General features: G+C 43.3%; 1 protein-coding gene and 1 pseudogene across 3 annotated transcripts in view; both read right to left on the reverse strand.

Moving 5' to 3' along the window:
- Bag4 (BAG cochaperone 4) overlaps positions 1 to 25,808 on the reverse strand; it is a 34,805-nt gene that overhangs the window by 1,260 nt on the left and 7,737 nt on the right. Inside the window, exons 2-5 of one of the 3 annotated variants that reach the window (XR_005093080.1) lie at positions 25,297 to 25,401; positions 16,227 to 16,481; positions 14,492 to 14,743; positions 12,342 to 13,469 (exon numbers count right to left, since the gene is read on the reverse strand). Coding sequence is in view for 2 of the 3 variants with exons in the window: in XM_028854835.2 (XP_028710668.1) it covers positions 12,984 to 13,469; positions 14,492 to 14,743; positions 16,227 to 16,481; positions 25,297 to 25,401 (1,098 nt within the window). In the remaining variant the exon portion in view is untranslated. Of the gene's footprint in view, positions 1 to 12,109; positions 13,470 to 14,491; positions 14,744 to 16,226; positions 16,482 to 25,296; positions 25,402 to 25,808 lie in introns of those variants that run through there. The other 2 variants (XM_028854835.2, XM_037211661.1) reach the window with 2 other exon arrangements.
- On the reverse strand, positions 2,495 to 2,693 carry LOC114681364 (annotated as a pseudogene).

Below are 25,808 nucleotides of genomic sequence, written 5' to 3' on the forward strand. Positions count from 1 at the left end.
CACTGTGGTTGTGAACTGCCTGGTATGGATCATGGGAGTTGGACCCCACCCAGTCCCTTTTGTGAACAAGTAAGTGCTCGATGATAGGAATTCCAACTATGCCCCCATGGTCGTGCATGGCGGGACACTTAAGTCATTTCCACCTAGTCATTTCTGGGTCATGCGCCCTACATAACCCATGCCCCATGGCTGCATGGTCACGGAATCGCGATGTGACCACGTGATCTATGCGCATGCGTGGAGTAAGCCAAGTGCGCCTGTGTGCACAGGTGCAAACTGGCCCTTAAAAGGCAGGCCCCATGTTCCCCCATTCCCCTCCTCACACATGTCCTTCCACAGGCCTGATCACATCTATCCCTTTCTCCTTGTCTTAATAAAACTCTTGTTAGTGGATTCTGTTCTGTTTCGTGACTTTTCCTTGCAGGGTAAGAGCGCCACTAAAATCCATCACCCTTAGTCACTAAGCCATCTCTTCTGTGTGTGTGTGTGTGTGTGTGTGTGTGTGTAAACTGTAAACTGTGAGACAAGCTTCTACTTTTTTTTACCTTCCAGTATTCTAGTGCAGAAATCAGGTAAGTATTTAGAATCTTGTGGCCGCAAGGTCTCGAGTGCTGCTAATCCACTGACCTGCTGCCAACACAAAAGCAGCAGGGACCATAGAGAAACAACCAGAGGTGGGGAGTTAAGTTTGGTCTCGGGTAGTTGCTGACCCGTGATCTACCACAAAACGCTAGTGTCTCGTAAGGTGCCTAAAAAGACGTATACCCAGTGTTGGACTAACTGCTAGGTATCAAATTTCATTCCCTTGCTTTCCAGGATAAGCCATATTTCACTCGCTTCGGTATTTTAAACGTTTGTTTTTCTGTGTGTGCACATATGTGTAGCACAGTGCACACGTAAGGTTAAAGGTCCGCTTGTGGGAGGCAGTGCTCTCCTCCCGCCGCGGTGGTCTGAATGAGATTGGCCCCACAGGCTCGTATCCTTGAATGCCTGGTCCCCACTGGGTGGAACTGTGTGGGAAGCATGAAGAGGCGTGGCCTTGTGGGAGGAGGTGTGGCACTGGAGGCAGGCTTGGAGGTTTCGAAGGCCAGGCCATTCCCAGTTAGCTCTCTCCTTGTACTTAGAGGTCAAGATGTAAGCGCTCATACCGCTCTAGTGCCTGCCTGCCTGCCTGCGGCCATGCTCCCTGCCAAGAAGGTCATGGACTCACCCTCTGACACTGTAAGCCCCAATAAACTCTTTCTTCTGTAAGTTGCCTTGGTCGTGGTGTCTCATCACAGCGATAGAAAAGAAACAAGACACACCTTCGTGTGGATGCTGAGAACTGAACTCGGGTGTCAGGCTTAGCAGCAAGCCCCCCTTAACCTGCTGAGCCATCATCTCACTGGCCCTCAGCACCCCTTGACTTATGAAGTTTTCATCTTAGGATGGGTTTATAAAGTAAGTTGGGTGCCTTTACAAGATGAAGAAAAAAAATTTTTTTTTTTTTTTTTTTTTTTTTTGGTTTTTCGAGACAGGGTTTCTCTGTGTAGCTTTGCGCCTTTACTGGAACTCACTTGGTAGCCCAGGCTGGCCTCAAACTCAAACTCACAGAGATCCGCCTGTCTCTGCCTCCCGAGTGCTGGGATTAAAGGCGTGCGCCACCATCGCCCGGCTAACATTTTTTTTTTTTTTTTTTTTTTTTTTTAAATTTTCCAGAGCTAAGGATCGAACCCAGGGCCTTGTGCTTGCTAGGCAAGCACTCTACCACTGAGCTAAATCCCCAACCCAGAAAAATTTTTAAAAGGTTACCTTTACAGGGAAGAAATATGATAGCTATTATTCTAGCCAGTAATTAAGGTGATCAATATCTACACTGTCATGTGGATAGTATATATACTACCTACTATATATAATATATATTTAATATATATTAGATATAGGATAGATAGACAGACGAGACTGATGAGAAGGGCAAGCCACCTCTGTGCCTTTTAGGAGAAACATACCAAGCACTAATGGAAAGCCAATCTACATAACACATGACAGTGGTTCTCCAACTGTCAGGGTCATCAAAACCAAATGAAGCCAGAGAACTTAGTAAGATAACCTAAGGAGACATGATGAGTAAATGGAATCTTGAAATAAAAAAAAAAATTATCAGATAAAAACCAAGGATGGCCCTTAGACAAATGTTCAATAAAGGTGTTAATACAGTGGCATTGGGTGAGGTGTATATTGGAACACTGTATTATCACAGATTTTCTAAAAATGGAAACTACTCAAAGATTACTAATAAATCCAGTTAGAAAATGTGCAAAATGTGGCCAGGAATAGTGAATGGTACCTAACTTCAGTCCTAGCACTCTGGAGGAAGGAGGATCACCACGAGTTTGAGGCCAGCCTCGTCTACAGTGAGTTCCACGCCAGGTCCAGCGAAGTCCCCTGTTCTCTCCAGGGAAACTGGGTAAAGGCTACATGAAATCTCTGTATCATTAAAGAGAATTTTTTTTAAATTAATTTTTCTCCCTCCCTCACTCTCCCAGACGGAGAGAACAATCATCAATGGCAGGTAGCAGCTGCAGAAAGCAACACTAAGCCAGCTTCACGCTCAGGGGAGAATGCCACATCTCCTCCTCATTGTTTCCGGTACTCTACACAGAGGAACTTCTCTAGTAACAAACTACAGAAATGATCCCTGAAAGTATAGTCTTTCATTAAGGAGATTTTTTTGTAGTTGTTGGTTTTGTTTGTTTCAAGACAAGGTTTCTCTGTGTAGCCCTGGCTGTCCTGGAACTCACACTGTAGACCAGGCTGGCCTCAAACTCAGAGATGCACCTGCCTCTGCCTTCCAAGTGCTGGGATTAAAAGCGTGCACCACCACAAGATTTTATGTGTATGTGGGGGGGGGGGGGGTGTGTGTGCACATGAACACAGTGTTCTTGGTGTCCAGAATAGGTGTTGGGTCCTATGGACCTAGAGTTACAGGAAGTTGTGAGCTGCCTGATTGTGAGTGCTGAGAACCAAACTCAGGTCCTCTACAAGAACAGTATGCACTCTTAACTACATAGCCATCTCTCCAGCCCCAGCCTTGTATTCTAGTCAGTGTGTGTGTGTGTGTGTGTGATATGCATGACATTAGGTGCCCTCAGGGTGCATGGATGCTCTGGAACTGGAGTGATTGTGATTAGCCTGGCGTGGGTTCTGGGATTTGAACCCAGATCCCACACAAGAGCAATACTTGCGATTAACCGCTGAGCTATCTCTATTACTTCTTAAAACTGCATATGGAACGCCGGCCGGTGGTGGCGCACGCCTTTAATCCCAGCACTCGGGAGGCAGAGGCAGGCGGATCTCTGTGAGTTCGAGGCCAGCCTGGGCTACCAAGTGAGTCCCAGGAAAGGCACAAAGCTACACAGAGAAACCCTGTCTCGAAAAACAAAAAACAACAACAACAACAAAAACCTGCATATGGTGCCAAACTGTTCAGGGAAAAGCCCCCGAGGCCTCAGCCCACAAAGAATCACAGCTAACAGAGGAAAGCTGGGAGTGGGAGAGGTGATCCCTCTCTAAGGAAGAGACACCAGTTGCCTGTCCAATGTCACATGGCCAGCCCCAAAAGCACACATACAAGTAATGTTATATGGATTCGATATGTTATAGTGAGGAATATATTTGTATATACAAATACATATATGCATGCAATAGGAACTGATGAAAAAGAAAGGCCATGAGTTTGAAAGAGAAGAGGGAGGTGCATGAGCTTTGTTCTTGATTCGTGTATCTTAAATGGAAACCTCCATATGTCCGGAGCCCTTGGTATCCTGCAAATGGAGGAGGAGGTCCTCAAATTCCTTGCAAGACGAACCCACTTAAGGGGCACCAATCTTTACTTCAGATGAAACAGTACCATCTACAAAAGGATATATATGATGGCATCTATATCATAAATCTGAAGGGGACCTGTGCAGTCGGTTTGAGCACATTAATAACAAACTCAGATGTTGGGGAATATTATTTTAAGGTCTGTTACTTGTTTATGTTGCATTTGTTTAACTCTGTGAGCTGTGTTACTGTGCCTGTCTAAAACACCTGATGGTCTAATAAAGAGCTGAACAGCCAATATCGAGGCAGGAGAGGATAGGCGGGGCTGGCAGGCAGAGAAGATATATAGAGGGAGAAATCTGGGAGGAGAAAAGTAGCCAGAGAAGGAGGAGGTCTTCAGGAGCCAGCCACCCAGCAGGCTCCCCCCAAAAGTAAAACATTGTGGCACCCCACATGGCTCAAAATTTTTTTCCTCTTTTTTTGGGGGGTGGGGGGTACCACCCAGCTCCCAAATAAATCACACACAGAGGCTTACTCTTAATTATGAATGCCCAGCCTTAGCTTGGCTTGTTTCTTGCCAGCTTTTCTTATCTTAAATTATACCATCACCCTTTTGCCTCTGGGCTTTTCCCATCTCTTACTTCTGTAAATCTTACTCTTACTCCGTGGCTTGCTGTGTAGCTGGGTGGATGGGTGGCTGTGTGGCTGGCCCCTGGGTCCTCCTCCTTCTTTAGCTACTTTTTTTTCTCCCAGATTTCTCCTTCTATTTCTCCTCTGCCTGCCAGTCCCATTTCTTTCTCCTGCCTTGCTATTGGCCGTTCAGTTCTTTATTAGACCATCAGGTGTTTTAGGCAGGCACAGTACCACAGCTTCACAGAAATAAACAAAAGTAACACACCTTAAAGTAATATTCTCCAACACTCAGAGCCACTAACCACGTGTTGGTGTCATATTAAAGACATATTAAAGCACTTCTGGTGTCATCTAACCAAGAGCAAGCCAGATTTGAATTCTCTCCTTCGCTCTCGCCGTCTTGTCATTCTGTCTGGGCATGAATCTGAATTTGTGCCTGCCTGAATATTGTCTTGTGACTCTGTCTTGCCCTGGTGCGCGTATAACAAAGGGTTTGTTCTCTCTCATGGAACAACACGGAAGCGTCACATAGGGAAGGCATGAAAGATACTTTATAGAAACAGAGTAACAAGGGATGAAATCACTGACTCCCAGTGGACCCCAGCTAACCCAGATAACACACACAGTATCTCAATGCCGTTATTCATTTTATAAAACTATGTTCAGCCTATTTGCTATTTCCAGCAAATGATGGTCGTAACACACATACAAACACACATGCATGACTCTGTGGGCCAGGGACATGGAAGAGTACCTAACTTAAAGTTACAAAAGCTATGCATTCGCTTAGGTTGTAGAAGCTGATTACATGGACACCCACGCAAGTAAGGTTGGTTGTTGCATCATTCTCCTAAAGGAAGGTTAAACAAATAGGTTGAGTACACAGCAGAATAGCAGTTTTAAGTAAACTCGAGGTATATTAAATCTGACTGTGAAGGTCATCAAAAGTTCTAGTCTTGGGGTTTAAGAAAAATCTTGATAATAATGCATCACCACAGACCTGGGGAAAAAAGCTGCTGCTGACAGCTGGTGCCACTGTTGCTATCAAAAACCCCGTTGAAGCCCAACAGGGTGGCGTACACCTTTAATCTCAGCATGCGGGAGGTAGAGGAAGGTGGATCTCTGTGAGTTCGAGGCCAGCCTGGTCTACAGAGCAAGTTCCAGGACAGCCAGGGCTACACAGAAAAAAACTGTCTGGAATGCCCCTCCCCAAAAAAGTAAAAAAAAAAACAACAAAAAACAAAAAACCGTTAATGTCAGCATCGTGTCTAATGGACACTGGCCAGTGGACTGTGCTCAAGTTTGTTGCTCCAATTACTGGGTGCTTTATTCCAGATCCAGGCAGCATGCTGGGAGCCATATCCTCTGGTTAGTGACTGAACACAAAGCGGACCACCAGCCCATCACAGAGGATCCCTACTGCTGCTCTCCGTATAACACGGATTCCCCTCTGAGATATGTGGACTTTGCCGTTCCATCCAAACAAGCTCCATCCATCAGTGGGGTCTGACAATGCAGTGGGTGGTGGCCCAGGAACACCCATGGGAAAGCTGCGACCAAGGAGGAAGCTCAGGGAGACTGGACTATATGAGCTTGTGAGTTCATTGACGCTTAGTCTGGTCCCAAGGTGCACGAGGCTGCCCCGCTGTTCCCAACTGGCCTGCTAGCCAGCCACCGTGGACCGGGTCTCTAGTCCCTACTGCCTGGGCCACTGAATGGGTAGGAACACCACCATGTGGTTATAAGCTGTTCTTCTGCAGACATTTAAGGAAAGCAGAAAGGTGCATGGAAAATAAACAATTTCAAGGAGAAAGCTGTATGTATGGGGATTAGGGAAACGGCTGAAAACCTGAGTTCAATCCGTGGAAACTTCTTGGTGGAAGGAGAGAACCCCTCCCTTCCCCCAACATGGAGAACCACAGAAACAAAACAACAAAAGTACTTCTATGATAAAAATGAAAACTTTAAAAGGAAAGGCAACTTTGGAGGAAGGCTGTAATTCAGGAAGAAGAAATTATTAATAGCTTCTGATATGTTATGTGTTATATATAACTACACAAAAAGAATCTTTTTTTTTTTTTTTTTTTTTTTTTTTTTGGTTTTTCGAAACAGGGTTTCTCTATGTAGCTTTGCGCCTTTCCTGGAACTCACTTGGTAGCCCAGGCTGGCCTCGAACTCACAGAGATCCGCCTGCCTCTGCCTCCCGAGTGCTGGGATTAAAGGCGTGCGCCACCACCGCCCGGCAAAAAGAATCTTATAAGGGAAAATATTAGGAAGAAGTTGTGCAAGCTGGATATGGTGGCACACACCCCAAATCCCCGCACTCGGGAGGCAGAGGCAGGTGGATCTATGTGAGTGGTGGCCAGCCTGGTCTACATAGTTCCAGATCAGCAGGGCTACCTACCTTGTCCCATTAAAAAAAAAAAAAGGGGGGGGAAGGTAGGGTAGTAGACTGAACTTAACAAGCCAAATTAAAAAAAAAAAAGTCACATGATATAAAAGTGTGGATTTCTAAAATGAGTATGCCCCCCACACCATCCAATGAGTAAAGATATCCCTACAACAAAGCTACACTGCTAAATTTCCTAACAGAAAGAATCTTGAAAAATCTTACAAGCTTTGCCGGGCAGTGTGGCACACACCTTTAATCCCAGCACTTGGGCAGCAGGCGGATCTCTGTGAGTTTGAGGCCAGCCTGGTCTACAGATCGAGATTCCATCTGGTCTACAGATACAGATCTACATTCCAAAACAAAAATCTTATGTGCATCTGGAAATAAAAACTGGGTCTCGTTGGGCTGAGGGTGTAGCTCATCTGGTAGAATGCTTGACTTGAATGCATAAGGCACTGGGATTGTTCCTCAGCACTGTGTTAAAAACAAACACAGGAACAGTCACATAAACCTATAGCCCTAGCATTTGAGACGTAGAGGTGGGAAAATTGTAAGTTCAAGGCTATCATTGGCCACATATTGAGTTTGAAGTTAGCCTAGGCTACATTCAAAGCTGCCCTCTCTCTGAAAATGAGTCTTATACAGATGGCCACAATGGTATAAGTATACACTTCCCAAAAGCAATTCTAGAAACTAAACTCTGGAAACTGAGACAACAGAACAATTTATAGTTCTTTTTTGTCTGTATGTTTTTCAAGACAGGGTTTTTCTGTGTAGCTCTAACTATCCTGGAACTTACTCAGTAGACTAGGCTGGCCTCAAACTCAGAGCTCTGCCTGCCTCTGCCTCCTGGTGCCAGGACTAAAGGTGTGCGCCACCTCCACCAGGCTATAGTTCTTAAAATAATCATTTCCTATTTATATTCACATAATAAACTCAGTCTAATGTGTGGTAGAACTGACATTTTAAATTATGCAAGGTCTAAAGTCAAACATTTTCCATGTACCCTTTCCCAGGAAGCTACTGAAAATATGTCTCCTGAAATAAGCTAAGAAAGATTAAAAAAAAAAAAAATACAGGCAAACAAGAGGCAAAGGGAATTCTCTGTGTATGTAAGGAAGGCTCCAGCAGACTCCTCAGAAGTCTAAAACTAAAATGACATACTGTACAGATCTCGAAAAGGGACTTTAGAGGTCAAGTAAATCGTCAAGGACATAAGCACCCAAGTAAACCAAGTAAATGATTCCAGGGAAAAGAAGGAACTCAGGAAACCACCACTCATCACAGGGCTGAGCTCTGTTAGTATTCACAAAGAAGTAACGACCCAACCATATTCAGACGTGGGGAGAAACAGACAGAGACATGGAAGGAACAGAAAAAGAGTTGATTATCATCATTGCCTGAAGGAAAAACAGGAGGGCTGAAGCAGGAAGAGTCCATTCCAAAGCTACAGAGCAAATTCAAAGCCCATCTGTACTACACAGTGACTGACTCACAGAAGGACAGGACTCCCAAGATTAAGAGAAAAGAAAAACACAATTGTGTGCTATTTAAAAATCAGAGATTTGACATGCGGGGTGGTGCATGCCTTTAGTCCCAGCACTTGGGAGGTAGAGGCAGGCGGATCTCTGTGAGTTGGAGGTCAGCCTGGTCTACAGAGTGAGATCCAGGACAACCAGGGCTACACAGAGAAACCCTGTCTCGAAAAGCAAAACAAAATCAGAGATATGTTACAAGTGTATTTTATACTGGAAAGAGGTTGCTTTGAGCTATAGAGCTGGCTAAGCACTTTTTTGCTCTTCCAGAGGACCTGGGTTCAATTCCCAGCACTCACATGATGGCTCATAACTGTAACTCTAGTTCTATAGGATCTGATGCCCTCTTCTGGCCTCTAAGGGCAACAGACACACACATAGAACACACACACATGCAGGTAAAACACTCAAACACATAAAATAATAAATCTAACAAAATTAAGTGGTTGCCTTTGGAGAAGAGGGTGGGACCGGGAGAATGCTGTTTTTCAAAGATTTGACTCAGAACTTAATGTTTAAAAGATACTTATTTTTGAATGTGGGAGGGGGAGCATGCTATGGTATGCATGTGGAAGTCAGAGGGAAGAGTCAAGTTTCTCCCCATGTGGACCCTGGGGATTCAGCTCAGGTCCTCAGGTTTGGTGGCAAATACCTTTACCTGCTGAGCCATTGCACTAGCCCTAAACTCACAACTGTTAAAAAGATAAAAAATTCAAAGATGAAGCGGATCTCAGTGAGTTGAGACTAGCCTGATCTACAGAGTGAGTTCCAGGACAGCCAGGGCTACACAGAGAAACCCTATCTCTGAAAACAAACAGCCCAAAAAACAACAACAAAAAAGAAAAAGAAAAGAAAGCTCTATCAACTATCTACCCTCTCAAGGCTTTTCTTGATGGACAATTTAATCTATACCCTTCAACCTAAAAAAAAAAAATCTGGTTAACTTAAAAGTTATTGTTTATGTCAACTAACTAAAGCACTGTTTCTGTTTTTAAACCCCATTCCTTTTACTGTTGGTTGTTTTTGTTTTTAAAAACCTCATTCTTTAGAAGCATTTAAAACAAGCACACACTGATGGGCAGAGACAAACAGAACCTGGCTCCAGACACTTCACTGGGGCTGATTGATTAAATGTTTACATTGGGAATTTTACCTGAACAAAGGTGTTAGAAAACAGCTGTTTATCATGCCAGGTATAGGTAACTTTATTCAAGATTTGACAAAAATGATCCCCAAAGTAATATAAATTTAGACACTTTAAAAAAGTCTAGATGTAAAATTTCAAAAGAAAATTGTTTCAGTTTCAAATCAATTTCAAGTCAAAAGCCAGACAAATTTTACAAATCATAAATACTATTTTCATTCTTAAATTCATTATATTTTCAAAGACAGGTCACCAACATTGCTTTGTTCTTTGATACTGGCCATTTGGACTCAATTAACATGATTTATATCTTTTAAGTTCTGAGTTCGTACCTATCCTGAATATCTTGATATAATTAAAAATATAAATCCAGAAATCACAGTTCTTCCTTCCAGAAGAATTCCAATTATTAAATATAGAGGAAAGGAAAGAAATAGAAAAATCACCATTTGAACACCACAGTAGTAAATGCCACAAGCAAGGCCTGCCAGGAGACAGGAGAGGCAAACTCTAAGCAGAAACAGGGCATTTGCATAGTCTCAAAGTACCTCTAGCAAATACTCAGTCATTACAAAGGAAAGCGGGGTAAGCTCACAGTAGAGAGTCCTAGGAGACACCACCTCAGCAGAGTGCTCAGAGCGCACCACAGAGCGCACCACACCGGCAAAACCCGACGACACCGGCCATCCTTATGACACAGCGTCACGGAGTGAAGACTACCAAGACGGCACGACTAAATGCAAACTGGGATCTGGAACGGTTGAGAGGATGCTAATAACAAGATTAATAAAATATCGACTTTTAGCTTGCTACTTTAGCTAATATTAAGAGCACTATAAAAGATTCACTCTTTAATTTTGACAACTGTTTTAGTTAGGGAAGATGTCAAAACAAGGGGGTGAATGGAGGGCACACAGGAACCCTACTGCTTTTACGACTCTTCTGTAAGTTTAAAACCATGTTAATAGTTCAAAAAATAACTTAAGATATATACATATACACATATATGTACATGTGTGCATAACGTGTACAATATGTAAAATTGAAGAATGTGCAGAAATTGGCATCTTGGGCAGCATAGTTAAGCAAAAAATGTGTTCTGAATCTGTCACTGTCTTGCTGGCAACACAGTTTTAAGGTTTCTCCTCTTAAACTTTTAAGTATAATTGTCATATTTTATAGAAAACTTTTCTTTGGAGGGTGGTTAGGTCTCACTACTGGCTAGTCTGGCACACACTCTGTAGACTAAGGTGGCCTCAAAATCAGAGAGCCATCGCCTGCTTCTGAATGCTGGGGTTACAGATGCGTGCCACCATGCCCATCTTAGAAACCCTTTAAAGACATTTCTGTATTAGGCCAAAAATAAGAGAATCAGGGCTACAGCTGTAGTTCAGTACAGTGCTTGCCAGTATACACAGCCCTGAGTCTGATCCTCAGCACCACAGAAACCAGGCACACACCTGTAATAGAAGGTGAGACAGGAAGATCAGAACTTCTAGGTTGTCCTGGGCTACATACAAAGTTTAAGGCCAACCTGGGATGAAATTCTCTTTCAAAAATAAAACTTGTAGATATAAAACACACACATCCATCATAGGTAGGTAGGTAGGTAGGTAGGTAGGTAGGTAGATAGATAGATAGATAGATAGATAGATAGATAGATAGATAGATAGATAGATAGATAGATAGTGTGTGTGTGTGTGTGTGTCACTATGTACCCCTGGCTGGCCAGGAACTCTCTGTAGACCAGGTTGATCTTGCACTCAAGAGATCTACCTGCCTCTGACTGGATTAAAAGTGTATACCACCAAACCCAGCCAAATAAAATCTTTTAAAAACAAGACTCCTGGATAAAATCATGACATCTTGAATCACTTATCCTATTAGTTTTTTGAGACAGGATCTCATGTGGCTCAGGATGGCCTTAAATTTCATTATATAGCTGAAGATGACCTTAAACTTGCAATCTTCCTGCCTCAACTTCCCAAAAGCTGAGACAGGTATATACCACTATGCTTGGTTTATGCAACATTGAGGATTTAACCCAGGACTTCATGGATGCGAGGCAAACACTCTACTAACTTAGCCACACCTCCAGCCTCCATGTAATATTTTTACTACATTTCTACTCATTATATGTTGGCATTGGTTTGGCTCTATGTGAGTAGAAGCGATGGCGGCTGTAGGTTTACTATTACTAATATACAGGCCCACTGTCTAGAAAACAAGTATCTGATATTTTACTAAGAAACTGCTTTTGTTACAAAAGTAGATACTGTATGCTAGACCTCCCTTTAGATTTAAAAGGTAAATTATTTACCTATCTCTGTATAATAACATATATGGATAACCAAAAAAGGCCCCCTTCTTAAACTTGATTTAACAAATCAACTGTTATTAATACATAACATCTTTCTTATGAAACAGGCAATTCTATGTAATTTATTCTATGAAGTAAAGACCAAATTTAAATCTAAAACACCATGAATTTCCTACTTTAGCTATGGCTGATGCATTCCCTGAGCGTAAATCTCCTTTTCCTTCTATCAGCTATACACCGAGCTCAAACCTGCCCCACAGAAACTATTAAATGGAGAATGGTATTATTAAATCATTGTATTTGTTGCTTTTTGCAGTCGCTATTTATACTAACTGTGGCATTTAGGTTTCATATTTCTATCATAAGGCTCTCTAGAAGCAGCAATAGCCAAAGATATTTTTCTTAAAAAAGCAATTTTAAAAGTGGATCTTTATCCAAATACAACAAAAAAGCAAAGAAGTAAAATGTCCACAAACATTGTCATTCTTAGGTTAATGTAATTTCCAAACTCACCTTCCCGGTTCCTATGAAAAGCAGAAGTGGGAAGAACTCTAACATAACATGCTACACAAAAAGGAGATAATGATTGACTTCAGGAGCTCACTACACACTGCAGGATATTCCAGTGAGGAAAGGGTGTGACTGTTCAGAACTGCCCATCTATCTGGCTGCCGGTATTCGATTATATTAAACATAGTACTACAAAATGTACCAAGAAGTAGAGTAGTATTACATTTGTGAACGAAACCGAGGTCCAAGAGTCTAAGCTATAATTAATTTACACATGAAGCATATGCAGTCACAATGCACAAAAATGTGACAGTCTGGATGCTTACAAAACAGCCTCAGATTATGCTTTGAGAACCTGTTACGGAAAGTCTATTTCCCTCCTGCTGATAAGCAGCAGCCTAGAGACGCCCATGGATTTCTTAAGCAGTGGTCTTCTTGGCAGTACTGGTAACTCCAGTTTCCTGTTCTGTTCAGTCATCTGAACAGTCCTCTGCCAGCCTTCCATGTTTTTCCTTTCAGGTTTTAGGTCAGAAGTTGGAATGTGTTGCTCTTGTCACAACAGGCATTTCAAAAGATGGGAACTAACCAAATCCAAGAGTTCTTTGGCCACAAGAGTAACAGGCTTACCCTTCATTCCAAATTATTTCATAATCCCTTTTTCTCTAATTTCTCCAGTATGGCCTGGATCTTACAGACGGCCTCTTTCCTGGCCTGACGGACTGAGTCCTGGCCCCCAGTTTCAACAGAATCCAGTTCTAAGAGTTCCTTCGTCAGCATTTCTTCCAGAAGCCAGTATGCTTTGTCTGTCTTTTTCCCTACAAACTCTTCGACTTCTTGCTCAAGATACTGGACCTTCTCCAGCACATGTATGATTTTTTTAATACTTGGAGGCGTGCCTTCATCTGAAGAGAAACACTCTTCAGGGAGATTATTACTCTGAACTGGATTGCTGGGATGGTCACTGGTGGCATTACCATACAGCTGAGGCTCAGCACTGTATTGGACTTGAGAATCCAGAAGGTCTGAATTCTCATTGTTCGCTGCTCCCGAAGACTCATACTGATGGACACTGCAAGGAAAGCCATGCCGGCTCATGCCTTGACCCGACTGGTTATAGGAGTAGGAGGAGTCCTGGGAATGGGGAGACAGAGGAGAAAAAGCTGTTTTAACGGGACGCCATCAACAGAGATGTTAATACACATCTTTCCCCAAACAGAAAAGTACTAGAAAATATTCCCACCAATAAAACTGGCTCCCACTTCAATCACGAAAAAAAACACTGTTAAGATAAAAGGGGGCTGGGCCGTGGTGTCACACACCATTAATCCCAGCACTCGGACCCAGGCGGATCTCTGTGAGTTCAAGGCCAACCCGGTCTACAGAGCGAGATCCAGGTCAGGTACCAAAACTACAGAGAGAAACCCTGTCTCGAAAATAAATAAACGATAGATAGATAAATAAATAAATGATTTAAATCAAAAAGATAAGAAGGGAAAGCCCTTTCATCCACTGACTGAATAATTAGCTTTCCTCCTTAAATAGTAAAAGCCTCAGGAACTCAGCCCAAAGCAGACGCTGTTCCGTCTGTGGCTTCTGTAACTGACCCACAGATAGTGCTGTGCTACTTTACAGTTTTCCATCTTCTGCTCACATATCATTTGAGGATGTAAAATACACTGCTTGATTCTGTTTAACATTCAGATAGTATCACAGTAACAAATAAGCATTTTTCTGTCTTTTTAAAAAAGAATGGTGCTGGAGAGATGGCTAGCAGTGAAGAGCACTGGCTGCTCTTCCAGAGGACCCCAATTTGAGATTATGCAGTAGCCACAAGGCAGCTCATAACTCTAACTCTAGTTCTAGGAAATCAATCTGCCTCTAAAGGAACCAGGCACACTCATGGTGCATAAACAGATATGTAGCCAGTATATCTACACATAAAAAAAGTACAAGAAAGATAAGAATCTAAAAAAAAAAAAATCCTCAAGCAATAGCATCTATAAAGAAAAGAAAAAACAAAAACAAATTAACTGCACTAATGCTGTAGGTAGTAATCAACTTTGCAGTTAGTCTCAAATACAGAGACGTGTCACCTTATATTCTCTTAATCACCTAGAGATCAAAAGAACAACAGCATGTGGAAGGTGTCCTACCTTAGCTTGTTGGGGTGGCGGTGAAGGAGGTGGCTGAGGAGAACTGTTGCCAGGCCAGGCTGAAGCACTTTCTGTCACGTAGAGATTCCCAGGTGCGACTGAGGGTGCAGCTGAAGGCCAGGGGTAACGGGCCCCCATCCCATAAGCACCAGAAGCCCAGGCATCATCTTGTGGTCGGACAGTCGATCCTGACTGTGGCACAGTGCGGTTACCATCTCCATAGGGATAATGGGGCAAGGTCATTGCAGGGTTCTAGATTGGGAAAAATAAATAAGCAAGTATGCTAGTCGACCATTGCTTCAAAAAACAAAACAACAGCAACAGCAACAACTAAAAACCCTTAAAAGTAATAAAAAATAGCATGGACAGGTCCTGACCTGCTAGTAACTCATTAATCAATTACCAAAAATTCTCCACACCTGAGAAACCTGGACTCCAAAAGTACAAAGAACAGAGCTGGTCAAAGACTCAGGAGTAAGACCTAAAATCCACTGGAGAAAGCATGTATATGTATTTCCCAAAAACACTACAGATAAATGAATCCGTATGCTATAAGACAGTATAAGACAGAACTCTTCTCAAAACAAACAGAAATAAACATGGCATAGTCTTTTTTTTTTTTTTTAAAGTATTTTGAGACAGGGTTTCTCTGTGCACCCCTGGCTGTCCTGGAACTCACTCTGCAGCCCAGGCTGGCCTCAAACTCACAGAGATTCTGTCGCTGCCTACCAAGTGCTGAGATTAAAGGCGTGCACCACCACCGCCTGGTCCAACATGGTATATTCTTAGCATATTAATATAAACCCAACGGCACTGGAAAAGCTTAAGTTAGGAAAAGTTCTGAACAACAACTAGATTTATTTTGTTACATAAGTTGGTTGGGGGCTGTAGAAATATGCCAGAGGTGAAGAGCACACACTGCTCTTCTACAGGACCCTGAGTTCAAGTCCTAGACACCATGTCAGCTGGCTCCCAAACCTGTCACTCCTGTTCCAGGGGCTCTCACATCTCACGTACATGTGTACAAACACCATCAAATGTGCATGCACACACATACACATTATTAAAAATCATGAGAAGAAGGGGGCGGACAAAAGAGGTGCCAAGTATGACGGTGTATGTCTTTAGTCCCAGCACTCAGGCGGTAGAGGCAAGCAGACTGCTGTGAGTTTGAGGCCAGCGTGGTCTGTACAGGAAGATCCAGATACCTAGAGCTATATACTGAGACCTGGTCTCAAAAAGAAAGAAAGAAAAGGAAAAAATTCTAGTTCAGGGCTGGTGGATGGCTCAGTGGGTAGAGGCACTGCTGTGCAAGTCTGGTGCCTGAGTTTGATCCCGGGAACCTACAGAAGGTAGAGAGAACACACTCCAGTTGTCCTCTGATTTCCACACATGGGCTGTGCACATGTACCATCCCCCCAACTCCCACTATGCACACAAACAATAAATATAACTTAGAATTTAAAAGAACTATAATTAAGGTACCTTTGGCCAAAATCCTTCATAGAAAACTCTCTAAACATCCACAGCGCTTTCTTTTTTGTTTTGGTTTTGAGGTAGGGCCACACTATGTAGCCTTGGATCATCTCAGACTCAAAGGGATTAGCTTGCCTCTGCCTCATGATTATTGGGATTAGAGATGTCACCATGCCTGACTCTAGCTTCCTTAAACTCTTCCTTGTACAGATAACTAACTTTCCACTGTTGACAGTTTTCCCTGACGGAGACTGCTCACCTGTGAAGCAGGGTACCCTGGGACCTGACCCCGGAGAGGAGGCGTTTCTGTCTGACAGTCCTGCTGGGAATAGATCCAACGAGAGACTGGGGTTGGACTGTTACCAGGTGATCGGTAAGTGCTTGGAACTTCCGTAGAGTAATTGCTTTGAGTGTAGCCAGGTACATAATAAGCCCCAGAGTATGAGGCAGTATTTGGTCCAGGACCAGGAGGGTATGGTGGACCATATGCTCCATTTGTATAAGAATTCAAACTCTGAAAAAAACCAAGACCAGAGGGGAAGAAAGACAAAGAGTTAAAGGGCTGAATGAAATGCACTACTGTCCAACCTTGGACACCTTAGGAAGAGAGAGAAGGCACCGGTACCTGAAGAAAACCCCAGCCCTCAGCAGTCCAGGAAGCACTCTTTCTTTTCCCTGTTGAACCACAGCCATGCACTCAGGCCACTGTGACTTTAAGTTACATTGCATCAGTGGAAGAAGACTCTACTGTGATGACTATGAAGTGACCAAGTAATGGCCTTCTCAAACGCTTTCTCAAATATAATTCACAAGTACATCTACTAGCAGAGAACTTGGATCCAGAGAAGGCGACTCTAGGAAACCTGGGGGACTGACTAGCTGGAGAAAAAAAGAAGCACCACTATATAAAAGAAAGGATAAAGAGAGAAAACATAGCCCTCACTCTGTAACTACTCTTAGCTTCAGTTTCTCTAACAGAAACATGAAGAGCCTAAACTTACCTTGCAGGATGACTGAGAAAATTAAGGGAGATAACAAAACTAAACGACACGATATGCTCAACAGATGGTGATGACATTGCTGTAAGTATTATGACGAGTTCAGGAAATGAACCCAAGTCTGATTCTACAGTCCATATTGAACAATGCAACCACCCTGCTTCCCAGACAACATCAACAGACAACAAAGTCTTCGGTACACTGCTTACTGGTGTGGCTGTTGCTTTAAACAGGACTGGACTAAACCCATGTCCTTGTACATGCCAGACAAGTGTGTTACCCCAAGATACAGTGCAAGTTCCTTTCCCTGTGGTTTTAAATCACCTACCCAGACTATTACATTGCTAATACCCAGAATCCTGCTTAGTGCTCCAAATAAGATTAAAGCGAAGCCCTAAACTTAAACTATGGCTTTAATGTTTTCAATTCTTTTCTGTGTGCATGCATGTGTGTGTACGTGTGTGATGTGGAGGGGACATGCATGTGTCACAGCATCCTTCTGGAGGTCAGAGGACAGACAATCTAAATTGTAAGTCCTTTCTTTCACTTGCCTGTGAACTTGTTTGACAGTCTCTTAGTCACTGTTGCATTTTTTTTAGCCTCTATGTGGCTCTGGGAATCCAAATTCAGGCCATCATGGTTGCATGGCAGACACTCTGTGCACTGAGCCACCTCCCCAGCCCCATGTTAGCTTTAAAATTGTAAAATCATGTTTTCTTGTAACGATTGCTGTCTCCAACCCTCTTCATTTTCACTACACATAACTAACATGGCTGTGTTGGCACCTGTGTGTAATCTCAGCGCTGTGGCAGGGAGAATTTCAGGCTTGTAGCTAGTGGTTTACATACTGAGACCTTGTCTGAGGGGAGGGAGGAACCTCACTCTGTGTGTGTGTGTGTGTGTGTGTGTGTGTGTGTGTGTGTGTGTGTGTGTGTGAGAGAGAGAGAGAACACCTGTGATCCCAGCACTAAGGAGGATGAGGCAGGAGGAATATGAGATAGAAGACAGCCTGGCCAATATTATTAGGACCTGTTCCAAAAGACAAATTAACAAGAGAAACAAAATAAAAATGCTCAAAGAATTGCATGTGTGATCAGGGACAAGAAGAGATTAAAAAGCCAACTAATATTTCCCCAGAAGCCCTTGAGGTTCAGTCTGAAAAAGGTACAGATTTGATGAGACATCATGTGACTTTTTGATGTGTAACTTGGCTTCCCAAGGAAATCATTCAACTAGAAAAAAGTCACAGGTATGAAGTAGCTCATGTACATTATCTGTAATTACACAAAATAAGATAGGGTAGGAGAGAAGGCTCAGTGGTTAAGGCACTGGATGCTCTTCCAGAGGACCCAGGTTCAGTTTTCAGCACTCACATGGTGCTGTAACTCCAGTTCCAGGGGAACTGATGGCTTCTTCTAGCCTCTATGGGCACTGCATACATGTGGTGCACATACACACAAGGACATAAAGCATCCATAGCTATAAAATAAAAATAAGGAACTCTTTAAAAAATTAGTTACACAAAATATAGAATCTAAAGCTGGGCAGTGGTGGTGCACACCTTCAATCCCAGCACTCTGGTGGCAGAGGCAGAAGAATCTGTGAGTTCAAAGCCAGCCTGGTCTACAGATTGATTGAGTTCTAGGACAGCCAGAGCCACAGAGACCTTGCCTTAAAAAAAAATTACATACATATATATATAACATGTTTTGTGTGTGTCCTGTATAATGAAATGACTAAATAGATAAAAACTACTCTTGGTTGTTTCTTTTTTTTCTTTTTGTTTGTTTGTTTGTTTTTTAGGAAGTTTCAAATAATTTATTTACTTTTTTTTTTTTTGGTTTTTTCGAGACAGGGTTTCTCTGTGTAGCTTTGCGCCTTTCTTGGAACTCACTTGGTAGGATGGCCTCGAACTCACAGAGATCGGCCTGCCTCTGCCTCCCGAGTGCTGGGATTAAAGGCGTGCGCCACCACCGCCCGGCTAATTTATTTACTTTTATTTCATGCACAGTGGTGTTTTGCCTATAGCTACAGACAGTTGTGAGCTGCCACATGGGTGCTGGGAATTGAACCGGGGTCCTCTACAAGAGCAGCCAGTACTCTTAACCACTGAGCCATCTCTCCAGCCTCAAGGACTACTCTTTGAAGGAATTTTATTCAATTTGTTGTTAGAAACAAAGTAGGTTTAATTTTAGAATTGTTTCTTTCTAAGAATTCTTTTTTTTGAAACAGGTCTCATTATGTGACTTGACTGTCCTGGAACTTGCTACATAGACAGGACTGGCCTTGAACTCAGAGATCCTTCTGCCTCTCTCTGCCTCCTGAGTATTGGAATTAAAGGTGTGTGCCATCCCCTCAGCCAGGTTGCAGAAGCTGCTCAGTGTGTCCTGCTCTTGCTCTCCTGGCTTAGTGGAGACAAGCCTCTGCGGCAAACATACTCCGCTAGATCATTGGGCAAGTCAGTGATGATGTACAGTCAATCTAAAAGAAAAAAGAAAACTGGGCCAAAAAAAGATCAATGAAATGATTACAGCGAACTAAAGAAAGAGGGCCCGACTTCTAACCCATGAAGTCCATCATAAAGCTAATAATAATGAAAGACTTTCAGAAGCCATCTGCACTTAACCATGAATATTTCTCTTCTGAATGCATGAAATCATGTTGATTTTTTGGAGTTTATTACACTGATAAATAAATCTCTGAAACTTGATACATGCCACTATTTTTTTAAATTTGTTTGTTTTTTTTTTTTTTTTTTTTTTTTTTTTGTTTTTTGAGACAGGGTTTCTCTATGTAGTTTTGGAGCCTGTCCTGGATCTCGCTCTGTAGAACCAGGCTGGCCTCGAACTCACAGAGATCCGCCTGGCTCTGCCTCCTGAGTGCTGGGATTAAAGGCGTGCGCCCCCACCACTGCCCGCCGCCACCACCGCCCGTCGATACATGTCACTATGTAGCACTGAAAATCCGTATGGGACTTTATAGAAATTTAAAGGGAAAGAGTGTGTGCCCCCATGCCTGGTCATACCTATTTCTTCACCGTGTGTGCGACAGTGGTGAGGTCAATATGTGCACATATACTACAGCACACACCGAGTTCAGAGACACCTGGGGAGAGCTGTCTCCTCCAGCTCAGGACTCCAGGAACTGAACCTGGGTGATAAGACTTGATGACAAACAAGTATCTTTACCCACTGAGGTATCTGGCTGGCACTCCCTTGTGAAGTTTAGTCATGCTATGTATATCAGTCACTTTTCTACTGCTGTGATAAAACACCAGAACCAAGGCACCTGAAGAGGAGAGTTCACGTGGGCTTTTGGTTCCAGAGGGTGAGTCCACTGTGGTGGATCGAGGCACAGAGGCACAGAGGCTGGAGCAGCAAGCCGAGAGCTATAATCTTAAACTATAAATAAGCACAAAGCAGAAAGAGCGAGCTCAGAGTGAGCCAAGTCTTTAAACCCTCAAAGTCCTCGCCAGTGACATACCTCTTAAATCTGGAAAACAGTACCACCAATTGGGGACCAAGTATTCAAATGCCAGAGCCTATGGGGATAGTCTCATTTAAACCACCACATTATGGTAGTTTCTTGTTTTCATTTTTATTGTTTTAAAATGCACATACTTAAGTTTACTTACAAGCAATAAAATATACTATTTGATATTTGCTTCAAAATATTTGAAGAAAATACTCCAAAGATAAAGACAATATGGTCAAGCATTAAGACTTGGGGATGCTGAGAGAACGTTTATTTCTACTTTTGTTTGAAATTTTCCTTAATATGAACGAGGAGGAGAGAGAAGAAGCTGGGTGTGGTGGTCAGAGGCCCACACACACTTCCTGCACTCAAGAGACTGAGAGGAAGTTGAGTGAGGGAGTCTGCATGCTGCACAGGACAGGCAAGCATAGAAGTGTGCAACAGGGCAGCAGAGAGCTCACGGGGTGAAAGTGTCTGTTTTGCAAGCCTAATGATCTTGTATAATATTGGAGGGACCAGCCTTAATATTATACATCCCAGGGGCTCAGGAGAGAGAACTACTAACGGCGAGGACTATTATCAGGAAATATAATCTCAGCACACCGAGCTCTATCGTCCACTTGCTTTAATTCCTCTGGCATAACATCCTTTATACACAGCTTCAGTTCTGTTCTCATGTCTAGCTCCTTTCTTGCCTGATTTCTCTCTATATTTATCTACTGTCCCCTCTAGGTTCTATCTTAATTCCTTCATCTAGTTCTGTCCCTTCTAGGTTCTCATCTATCTAGTTTTTTCCCCTATCAGCTCCTCTCTCGTCTCCTTCTCTCTCATCTGGCTCTTCCTCATCTTGTTCTTCCCCATCTGGCTCTTCCTCATCTTCCATCTCGTTCCTCTAGTCCTCTCTTTTAGCCCTTCAATCTAGTTCTTCCCCATCTCAGTTCGTTCCTCTCAAGTTCTTACCCATCTAGTACTTCCATTCTCTTTTCTCTTCTCTTTCTTCTCGTGCCCTGGGAGTCCTGGTATATATACACTTACAAGCAGTATTCCCTTAGCAGTGCAAAACCAGGCTTCCAGGATCAAATGGAGGGGTGATAAGAATCACACAGGGAGGCAATAACCATTAATTATCACTTGCAACCCCAAAGGGAAGTGACCAATGGGGAAATGAATTAACTAAAGGCTAAATTCAGGTAATATCTAAGAAGAGGGTTCTTATGTGCTCAACTATAATCTTAAACGGGGTTGGTAGAAAGTGTTAAGAATCTATAAGTTGCTAGGTCAATGGGAGAAAAAACTCTTCTTTTTTCCTGTAGCTCCTGTCTGTCCAAGCTATCTGCCATTTTTCTGCAGGGTGGGGGAAAGTGTGCTCAGTCGCTAGGCAACCTGTGTACAGCTAGATGCCTCTGGTGATAGTTAAAGGGAGATCTGGAACTGGTGGTAAGATTTGGGAAAAGAGGAAGTAAGGCTTAATTGGCACATCCGCCAGGCCTTCTCAAACACGTAGCCTGGATGCTTAAGTCTGTTCTTAGAGAGTACAGAGGTATCTCTGATAAGGTACTTTCCTCCATCCGGTGATGGACCTGGCCGGATGCTACCAATAATAATTACAGGGAGGCTTGAACTGGGAGTTCTGGCTGAGCATAGCTGTTAGCACAGAAGTTTATCTAAATATTCCTAGAAGTGGTTAAGTAAGTAGTTAGAGGTCTATAAAGTTAGTAAGGCTGTAAGAAAGGAGGGGTCTGAGCTAAATTGTGTAAAGCTATTACTTAATGTCTACCTGACCTAGGCGATGTCCCCTTGTGGAATTTACCTTAAGTCAGGAGACTCGCCTGTGGGTTGTTATCACTGTTAATCCTCGGAAATTGGGTGACCACCTGGGTGATGTCTCCTTTAGTCCTTGAAAGTGGCTAGGGGATATCTGATTCCAGAGAAAGCCTTTCCTGAGGCTGTTCTCCAAATACCTGGAATGTGTATGTCCAGAGAGTAGTCAGTTCACACTGTTAGCCCTTCTTAGGGAAAAATCAACTGGGAAAACTATGAAGGCACACATGATTTTCATAACAGAATACAGCTGATATATAACAAGCCAAGTAACACCAAAAACTCCTTGGGATTTGGCTTCCTCTGGAGGAATTCCCTGATTCCTCCAGGTAGTGACTTTGCCATAACCAGCTGAGTTCTTAGGATATTCCTGCGGCCCGCAGCATAATGACTTGAGTTTAACCCCTAGAGTCCAGGGAAAAGGCTCCTGAGAGCTGTCTCTGACTTCCAAGTGCGCCGGGCACACTCCACACCCAGCACACATCACACACACACACACACCCAGAACACTAAAATAGGATGAGAACAAACGTAACTGTTTCAGGTGCGTACCGATGACAAGGGAAGGCTGCAGACGCACTCCCCAGCACTCCCCACTTATAACCATGCTAGAGCGGCATCGGCAGCTCCTTTGACTCCTCCCCTGCTTCTCAGTTCCGCAGATATGTCTGTCTGCGGAGGGTCTTACCCTGCAATCGCTGGGAAGCCTCTGCTGGTGCTGAACTTGGGGTTCTCCTTATCTCTGCTTCTGCATACTTTCCTCCTCGCTCCTTTTTTGTTTTGTTTTTTGAGACAGGGTTTCTCTGTGTAGCTCTGACTGTCCTGGAACTCACTCTGTAGACCAGGCTGGCCTTGAACTCACAGAGATCTGCCTGCCTCTGCCTCCTGAGTGCTAGGATTAAAGGCGTGGGCTACCACATCCTGGACAGTTTTCTTAAGGCATGATCATGACTAATTTTTCCTTCAGTATCTCAGTCATCTCAGGAACTGCCAGGCAGTGATGGCACCCGCCTTTAATCCCAGCACTGAGAGGCAGAGGCAGGCAGATCTCTGTGAGTTCAAGGCCAGCCTGGGCTACAGAGTGAGTTCCAGGAAAGATGCCAAAAAACTACACAGAGAAACCCTGTCTCGAAAAACAAACAAACAAAACAAGGAAAATCCAAGACTTCCATATCTGCCATTTGCAAAATCAGCGCTTCTGGGTCTTTGTTAATAGCTACAATTACCTATTGTCCTTCACCCCAGCTAAATACTAGATGGCTCTAGACATCCCAACAGCAATATAAATTTCTGGTGCTACTACTTGTCCTGTCTGACCAGCCTGCATGCCATTAGGAACAATAAAGCCAGCATCGAGGCAGCATGGAAGCACCGACTGCGCCGTGTGGCTGACTTGCCAGTCACTTGACAACTTCAACTTCAAACTCCGACCCCAGACGCCACCACCTTGGCACCAGATAGTTCTGGTCAATCAATGTCTACAGCCACGCTCCTACTCCTGTGGGTATAGAACGTGGTACCTTTCCTGAACTGGAACTACCTCCAAAGTTGTTCCCTGAAAGCCGAGAGGTGGTGGTGCACGCCTTTAATCCTAACACTGGGGAGGCAGAGGCAGGAGGATCTCTGAGTTCAAGGCTGACCTGGTATGCAGAGAGAGTTCCAGGACAGCCAGGGCTACACAGAGAAACCCTGTCTTGGAAAAACATAAAATAAATAAATAAGAAAGCTTTAAAAGCTTTTTAAAAAGTTCCCTGAAAAGAAAACATCTTCATTTTTCTGTCATCACACTTCACTGTTTATAAAGTATTTCCTGCATGGATAGTTGTCTTAAATGTGTCAGGTGACTGATCTCAGTGATGGCAGAACCTGGGGAATATCAAGTTTGGGTGCTGCTCTGGGCCAAAGGTTCTTCCCCAGGCAGACACTGCAGCACAGATGCCGTGTACCTGAGCTGCCTGAGTTTCCAGAGTCAGTGCTGTCCGCTCCTCGGGAAGAAGGCCTTTGCATGCATCATGCTAAGCCACCAGCACTTTTACCTCAGCAGCTGCTTCACCGTTTTGTCACTTTTGGTTCCAGGCACCAGTGAGACACTTCCCCTCCAAGACGCTTGGCTGCAGTGGTGGTATTTCACAAGCAGGTGTTACAGATTCACTTGCATATTCGGCTATTACCAAGGTACCGTGAAATCAGAGCAACCCAGAGCTGCAGAACTTCACCCCAGACAAAAGCCAACAGAGAAAAGGGCAAGTGGACACCAACTCCCATCCTCTACCAAGAAGCTACTGCAGTTAGTCCCTGCTGAGAAAGGGAAAACCAGCATTCTCCCACGATCAACACTGGGTGTACCAACTACACTCCAGGGCAGGCCCCGTGTCCAGGGCTATCGGCCCACACAAAGACCACGCTGCCTGTCCCGGCCTTGAAATCACAAAGATCTGCCTGCCTCTGCCTCCCAAGTGCTGGGATTAAAGGCGTCTGCCACCACTACCCAGCTTGTGTGTTCTTTTTGTTTTTTTTTTTTTTTTTTTTTTTTTTATTTTGTTTTGGTCTTATTGGTATCTGTTTTTATTTTCTTTTTTTGTTTTCCTGTTTTTTTGTTTTTTTTTTGACAGAAAGAACAAAAAGTTGGGTACATAGGGAGGTGGGGAGAGCTGGGAAGAACTGGGCAACAGAAAAGAATATGGTCAAACTATATTGAGTGAAAAAAATTTAATAAAATTAAAAAAATGAAAGTGTTAAAATGAAAACCATTATTATTTATACTTAATACATGCTAATAATTTTTTAAATTGAAGCTTGCCAGAGTGCTTACCTAGTATTCATGAAGCTCTGGGTTCAATCCCTAACAATGAATAAAATTGGGTATGGTAACAGGGGCCTGTAATTCTAGTACTTAGGAGATAGAGCCATAAGAATCAAGAAGTTCATCAAGGTGATCCTCAACTACATACAATTTCAGGCCATCCTATGCTATATTAAAACTGTCTTAAAAAAGAAAAAAAAAGACAGAAAAAAAATCTCAATTTTCAACCATACCTGGCCTTGTAACTCTGGTCTCACAGGATATGCACTTGGGTATGGGGCCCTCGGTCGCACAGAATTCCAGTAGTTAGAATTATAGCCAGGATATGGTGGCTGTTCCTAAGGAAAAAGGGAAAACAAGTTAATTTCAGAAGCATTCTTTCTGTTGTTGATGCTTTCTTTTGAAACAGTTTCCCTATGTACGCCAGGCTGGCCTGAGACTGGCTATATGCTACCAGGGCTGGCATCAAACTTGCAATCTTTCTGCCTCTACCTTCCAGGCAGAATCACAGGTGTGCATTATCATGCCCAAGTCACTTTTTTGTGTTTTGTTTTGTTTATTTTTGTTTTTTGAGACAGGGTTTCTCTGAGTAGTTTTACACCTTTCCTGGAACTCTGTAGACCAGGCTGGCCTTGAACTCACAGAGATCCTCCTGCCTCTGCCTCCTGAATGCTGGAATTAAAGGCACGCACCACCACTGCCTGGCACAATTCACTCTCAATAATGGTTAGATAGCAAAATAGAT

This window comes from Peromyscus leucopus, chromosome 17 (assembly GCF_004664715.2).
Source record: "Peromyscus leucopus breed LL Stock chromosome 17, UCI_PerLeu_2.1, whole genome shotgun sequence".
In the NCBI taxonomy this organism is placed as follows: Eukaryota; Metazoa; Chordata; class Mammalia; order Rodentia; family Cricetidae; genus Peromyscus; species Peromyscus leucopus.